General features: G+C 33.1%; 1 protein-coding gene across 1 annotated transcript in view; it reads left to right on the top strand.

The window, feature by feature from the left end:
- The window catches only part of LOC137634349 (G-protein coupled receptor GRL101-like), a 376,114-nt gene that overhangs the window by 281,118 nt on the left and 87,496 nt on the right, over window positions 1-7,500 (top strand). Inside the window, exon 18 of the mRNA XM_068366747.1 lies at window positions 6,901-6,972. Within this exon, the coding sequence (XP_068222848.1) occupies window positions 6,901-6,972 (72 nt within the window). The remainder of the gene's footprint in view (window positions 1-6,900; window positions 6,973-7,500) is intronic.

Here is a 7,500-nt window from a genome sequence, read left to right as displayed (position 1 = left end):
TGGGAAACTACCAAAGTATTTGCAAAGTACGATTGATATGCTTCTAGTCAGCGCTCCCCTGTACATCTCACTACAGCTACCCATGTGAGCAGTAGCAGCTGGATGACCAGATGCATGGTTTGCATATTTTGGTGCAAAGATTATGAAATGAAAAACGGACAATCTGGTGGCCGTCTTGAAAAAACGTATATCACTTTGCTATATAAACAATAAATAGATCATACAACTCGGATAACTACAAATACTTCTAAGCAAAATGTCACCTTCAGGCAGTTTATTTAGAGGCCATCTTGAAAAAATAGCCGCCATTGTTGATTTTCAATTGGTCAATCGGTCATATTAGATTAGTGTGACTTGGAGAAAAAGTGTTCCAAATTTTATGCTTGTTTGATCATTTGCATGACTTTTCTGTTATCTCCTCCATAATAATTGTTATTGAGCTAATGCCCTCGTAAAATTTTCATTTGTGGTAATAATAATAGATATGCCTGTTACCGCATCCATGATTAAAATACTGTAGCTTCGTGAACATTGAGTCATACGAACTACCATTTAATTTAGTTTTTATTTGATTATTTCCTTTTCATTATTACTTCTTGCTTAGAATGTGTATGTGTATACAGGGTTTTCTTCCTATTCTATCCTTATTTGAATAAATAACATTTAATCAGAAATTTAATTGTGGGTGGAAATCTTCACTTTTTACTCTATTTTGAAAAGTAACTTCATATTTGGAACTCAATGAGATTCTAGTAGTCAGGCAGCGGTTACCACAATTTTGTCGATATTGCCAAAAATGGGAAGGTTTGGATTTTGCTTTTATGTTACCCTTTACATCATATGAAGTAAATTTCAACTTGGTGTTTTGTTGGCATCACAAACTATGAACAGGCATTAGAGAAGTTATTTATTATTGCACCCAAACTAAGCAGAGTATGCTTGAATTAAATGTAGGCCATCACAGTAACTCCACCATGAAGTAATTGGTAATAAGAGCACTAGATTTTTTTTTAAATCTGCCAAACTTGTTGAGGTCATTGGAAAGCAAAGAAATCCATTACGTTCACTTTAATACCATCTGAGGCAACTACGAGTATTGAAAATCGGGATGACTTTGGTAGAGAGTCTTTAGAAAAGTTTGTGTCCAGTAGGATGGACGAGATGACTACAGAATTTTGTAACCCTCAGAAGAAAAACCACATCAGCTACTTCATAGGAACTATATCATCAGCAAAAACTAAAGTAAAAGGTCAGGTGATGTCATCAATACAAGAGAGGGGGCCTTTTTCAAGACTATTAGTTATGGCTAAAAGTAAACATGAGTTTGATGTCAAGGATGAAATGGGATGTATGAATTTCCCATCACTCCTTCAAATTTCCGTCCAAATGGCTCCATGATCATGCTCTTTGGTGAATATCAGACATTACCATCTATCTTAAAACTTCCAATACCAGAAGATACAAACCAGTTTGCAATAGATATCAGAACCACTGCAACAGAAGTCCTTGGAGCCCCTTTCTAGACAAAAGGACTTCTTTTGCAGTGGTTCTGCCATCTATTGCAAACTGGTTTGTATCTTCTGGTATTGGAAGTTTTAAAAATAGATGGTAATGCTCGGACACAAGGCCTGCACAATCTGTGCATGCACGCAAAAGTCCTTATAATTGATGAAATTTGTGTGGTTAAGATGGTAACAAAAATGTACAACAAATTTCCTGCCCAACAATAGTTAGCAGTTTAGGTAAATCATATTCTGAGATCCATTTAACATTTGACTAGTATTTGAGTGGATCACTTGTAGAAACAACCAGAGACAAAAAAACAAAGAAATCAAGCTCTCTACATTATCATGTAAATGGCATTACAGAAATAAAGTGTTAAATCGTTTTTTATCAAATATTAAGACAAAACAAGATCTCACTGAATATCTAGCAGATAAAATACTTTGCCATTACAAGAACAAGTCAAAGAAAGTACTAGTTATGGACAATACAAAAAACAAGGGCAAACTGCAATTTCTCTTCTATCGTGAGAATGGAAGGTTTGTAAGCAGGTCATCATAATTTGGAAGGAGAGCAACTAGTTTTACTTGCTGCAATAGACATCAGGCACAGAAAACATGAGCCAAGGTAGATGTGTTCTCTCTTGATACAACTGCATTATATTTTGGCTAAATGGTAGTTATTATCAGCATCCACCAATAACATCTCTACTACACAAAAAAAATGAGACAAATTTTCAATAAGAGAATACTATATGAAAATTGGCAAGAAATGAGCCGAGGCCTGAAGTGGTTAGTATGCCTTCAAGGGGACTGACAACACTCGAGCAATTGTGATAAAGGGTGTGGCAAATCATTTTAAAGCATTTGCGCATGATGGCAAAATACTTGAAGCATTTAGAATCTTTGGACTAACACCCAGATTACCCGAATTTATTTTCAGGCATATGGAAAGATATGTTTCTCTGCTTTACAATAGTTCAAATACAGAATCAGATTCTGTCAATGTGTTGAGATGGCTAAGAAGGGCCACAAGTCCTTCCCACACTCAAAACTATCAAATCTCATATGGAAAGGTCGTATTTCATGTCACTTGTATGGAGATCGTCATGCACACGTTACCCTGTTGTTCCACCAGCTTAAGACTCTTCATGGAAACTTGAAGATGGGAACTTGAAGCCAATAATCTGCAGCAATTGTTCACCAGCTTCAGAAGCCCTATAAGAGCTTTAGCGATATGTTTGTAATATTAAATTTCTCATTCCTGATCTAGATATTAATCTCTGGTACCGTCGTTCATTTAGTTCGTTATGCATGTTGCATAAGATTTTCATAATTCTGATCGTCCTTTACATTCAGATCTTCCCGGACAGTTCTATCCTGTTCATAATATTAGTTATGTTGTTAATTCTAATAGAGTCAGGCCTTCTCCATCATGAGACTCAATACTACACAGTTTTCTAGAAGTTTTATTCAAGCGGTGACCAAGTTGTGGAATGATCTTCCTAATCGGTTAGGTGAATCGGTAGAACTTCAAAAGATCAAACTTGCAGCAAATGTTTTTATATTGAACAGGCTGACATAAGTCTTTTTATAGTTTATCTATGAAATATCTGTTTTGACGTTGTTACAGTTCTTAAGATATTTTATCAATTGTTAATTATTTATCTTATCGTTTATTAATTTCCTTACTTTCTTATCTCACTGGGCTATTTTTCCCTGATGGAGCCCTTGGGCTTATGGCATCTTGCTTTTCCAACTAGGGTTGTAGCTTAGATAATAATAATAATAATAATAATAATAATAATAATAATAATAATAATAATAGCACATGCGGATCATTCAGATGCAAGTGCAGGAAGAATTATCTCGTGTGCACTGATTCCTACGGCGGTAATAATGATTGCGAAAGTAAACAAAACTGGACACCTGAAATAGATGTGGATATGTTATTTTAGATGTAGAGAAATTTTGCATTTCAATATCATAAGTTAAATTATTTGAAAAGAACTAAAACATAATAAAAACCGTTTAGTGATAGGTCTTCAAAGGTTATTAGTATTTTCAAGTATGAAGTTTTCTTTTATATTCAAAGTATCAGCATACAAAAATACTTAGCATAGTTAATTTTTTTTTTATTAAATCCTTATTTTGATATTATTATTGAGGTGAAAATGGAACAATATTGCTTTCTTTGATGCTGAACAACTAAGAAATTTAATACTTTTGTAGTTTGTGCGGCATTTTGAAAAATGGCTCCCATTTTATTAATTCAAATCTGATAACTTGACGCAAAGTAAAAATTGGTCTTTATGATGTCCTTCACTTCATGAAAGGGGAAAACCAAACTTAGCAAGCAAATTTTATGAAATATATTCCATTTGCTGCCTGACTATAAAGTTTTAGGAAGAGAGTTAACGCATAATACTCAAGTTACAAACTTTCAGAGAATTCCTTTGGAATGTATTTTGTGCCAAGGATATTACATTTTATACATTCCTATGGAAATTTATTCTTACAGAGCTTGAAAAAGATTTTAGCTCTCTCTCTCTCTCTCTCTCTCTCTCTCTCTCTCTCTCTCTCTCTCTCTCTCTCTATAACCATAAATTAATCTTTTTATGAATATATATCTATTTTTATACACATATATAATGTATATATGTGTGTATTGTATATTTATATATGCAGTATACTGTATGTATATATACAGTATATATATATATATATATATATATATATATATGTTTATATTGAATGAATAATTCTCCATCTTTTGTATATATGCTTGGGTGTCTCCGTCTACTTGATGAAGTCTCAAGGTTTTCGAATCATTGCTGTGGAAACCATTTGTCTCGATTTCATCCTCCTCCGGTTTAAAGACGTTCAATACGAAGTTTGTGTTCAGTTCTGGAGACATAATTGTTGCATAATTTAGGAGAATGTAGTCCGTTTGTGTATGCATACACACAACATATAGATATGTATATATATATATATATATATATATATATATATATATATGTAAAAATAGTAGTAAGATAAGTGAAGAAAATATTAAAAGGCATGAAAAGAGGCAAAGCAGTAGGAAAAGGTGACTTAACAATTGATTTAATAATAGGTGGAGGCTATTTCATAGTAGTAAAAGTCGGTGAACTTTACATGAAATGTCTCTATACCTACATCTTGGAAATGTTTTAATAATAATTCACAAAAAAAGGGAAACACAGGAGACTTGAAAAATTACTGCCCAATAAGTTTACTCTTAATAATATATAAGATATGTACAAAGATCATATTAGGCTGAATATAAAGACAGTTAGGCTTTAATCAACCAAGAGAGCAGACAGGCTCAAGAAGAGTGTATTTAACAACAGACAATATCCATGTAATTAGCCCGCTAATGGAAAAATCAGCAGAGTAGGACAAATCACTATGTATGGTATTTATAGACTATGAGAAAGCATTTGATTCTGTCAAAACTTCAGTAGTAATGAAAGCCCTTCAAAGAAAAGGAATATATGAATCTTCAATGAAAATCCAGAGAGACAACATATTAATGTTATGGACGAACCTCTAGAGATTGTTAATAAATATTTACACTTAATACAGAGTAAGTGTTTCCCCAGGACATGATACCGAAATTAAAAGAAGGATAAGCATGGGATGGAGAGCTTTTGGTAAATAAAATCAGATTATGAAAATTAAAATGCCACTTTCTCTAAAGGCAAAAGTATTTAATCATATGGTCCTACCAGTATTGGTTTATGCATCACAAACTTGGAGCCTTAATAAAGCCTCAGAACATACTGTAAGCTAGTTACAATTCAAAGAGCTATGGAAAGAATAATGATAGAATTAACACTAAGACGCAGAAAAAAAAGCAACATGAATACGAGTAAAAAAGTAGAGGATATTCTAACAACATGTTAGAAACGGAAATGGACATGAGCATGGCATATAATGAAAGTGACATTTAATGGATGGACATTAAGAATAACAGAATAAGTCCGTAGAAATTACAAAATTAGCAGGGGAAAGAAGAGAAGACGGTGGATTGACAGACTAAGAAAATTTTCGGGTATAAACTCTCATAGAAAGACCATGAACAGACTCTAGTGGAAAGACATGTCTGAGGCCTTTGTTGTGCAATCGGATAGTAACGGCTGAGGATGGTGATGATATAAAGTGTGGGTGTTTGTGTATGTGTGTGTCTGCATGTGAGTTCACTCTGATTCTTGGGTCTTAATTAAGCGCTTTGTGTTTAAATTCCAAACTCCATACCACTTGCCCAACACCAACTGTTTAGGTCGTAATAGTTACTTTCCCCATAGCATTTATTTTATACGGTATACAATCTTTCAGCTTAATTATTTAGTAATATCCATTCTCTCCACTTCATCAAACTTTAAAAAGGCACAATAATCCATCTTTATTGCAAACTAGCCTTTTAGTATTTCGTATTTTTTTTTCTTTTCACATAGGCTGTAAACTATTCAGGCAGCTCAGCCTATTTTCCACACTTTAGTATATTTCTCCCTCCGTGAAGGATAGTTTAACAGTCTCATCTTACATGACAGTTTCTGAAGTCACGGCCTTTAAGGAGAAAAAGTTTTGTAGATTTATTCAAGATTGAATGAAACAGTTAAGCGATGGTAATCTTTTACGGCTATTGGAAAAGGTGTAGGGAGTATCGGAAAGAGGTGAATGTTGGGTTAATAAAGAGTAGCACTAAAATACTTCTATAATAAATAACTCGAAAGAATTGGAAAACTGTGTCAAGACAGGATAGAATAAATGGAGAATTCGCCGAAAGGCTGTTAATAGGGTGATTTTATTGGTTTATTGTGTAAATGTCTATTGACGTGAGAAATATAAAGAAAAATAATAAATAAAAGATTGTTCTTGGATTGCCTAGTTACGGTGAAATTTAAAGTGTTGTTGACTGATGAAATAAAAAAGAAAGTAGGGAATACAGGTTTGTTGATGGAAGGGCTTGTGTTGTTAACTGATAAATAAAGACTTGAAATAAGGAAATAAATGTGGATGAACCTTTACATACAAAGGCTTGACATGGAGAAGACAAAAAATCAGCATGTAGGTTAGGAAGGGGAAGAAGAAAAATATGTAAGAAAAGGAATATTTTTATACAAAAGCTTGGTACATAGAGGAAGACTGCGTTGTGAATGTTAAAAAGAGATAGAATGAATATATTTAAGAAAAGTTTATGAAAACATTTAAGACCAACCCTTTAGGAAAGCATATACGATACACAAATAAATTTCGATGGAAATATTAGACAATTTTTATCTGAAATTCAAACATTGTCTTAGAGTAAATATAAAAACGTGGAGTTTATGGAACGTGACAATATTTAATTTGAGATTTATTTTCTTTTCAGAGACCTAAGCCAACAACATCTGAAGAATGTCACTCGACATTCGTTTTTAGGACTTAGGACACTTCTTAGCCTGTAAGTATGATGAGCAAAGTTCGTTTGTTTATTTGCATTTTTTTTCTTAATGATGAAACATGAGTCTCAAACTTCAACCCTTTCCTTGTTACGGTGTATTTTTTCATTCCAATATTACCTGAATTATGCAGCTCGGAAGGAAACCCTGCTTTCAAAAATATTCCGTAATCTGACAGTCTTACATTTGCTTGTCTTCTGTTTTGCTTGCATTTTCTTATCATTTTTTTCCACGTTTTTTTTTTTTTTTTTTTTTTGGGGGGGGGGGGGCGTTCGTATCATTTTTCACAATTTACATTATATTCTTATAAATCTCGCTAGTTAAGTTACAGACCGTTTACGAAATTCATAATGTATGAATATTTATTTTATCTTCATTTGGTAGTTAAACCAGCCCGCTGAATGAGTATTTACTAAAATATAATAGCGATTACCCTTGCTTCAGCATTAAAGGTAAATATATAAACAATTTTACCAATGATTTACGTGATCATACTTTTGATACTAATATTGAGGCACCACTAAAGTTAT

Source organism: Palaemon carinicauda, chromosome 44 (assembly GCF_036898095.1).
Source record: "Palaemon carinicauda isolate YSFRI2023 chromosome 44, ASM3689809v2, whole genome shotgun sequence".
Taxonomy (NCBI): Eukaryota; Metazoa; Arthropoda; class Malacostraca; order Decapoda; family Palaemonidae; genus Palaemon; species Palaemon carinicauda.
Note: the sequence above shows the minus strand (reverse complement) of the source record. Positions and strands in the feature narration are given on the sequence as shown.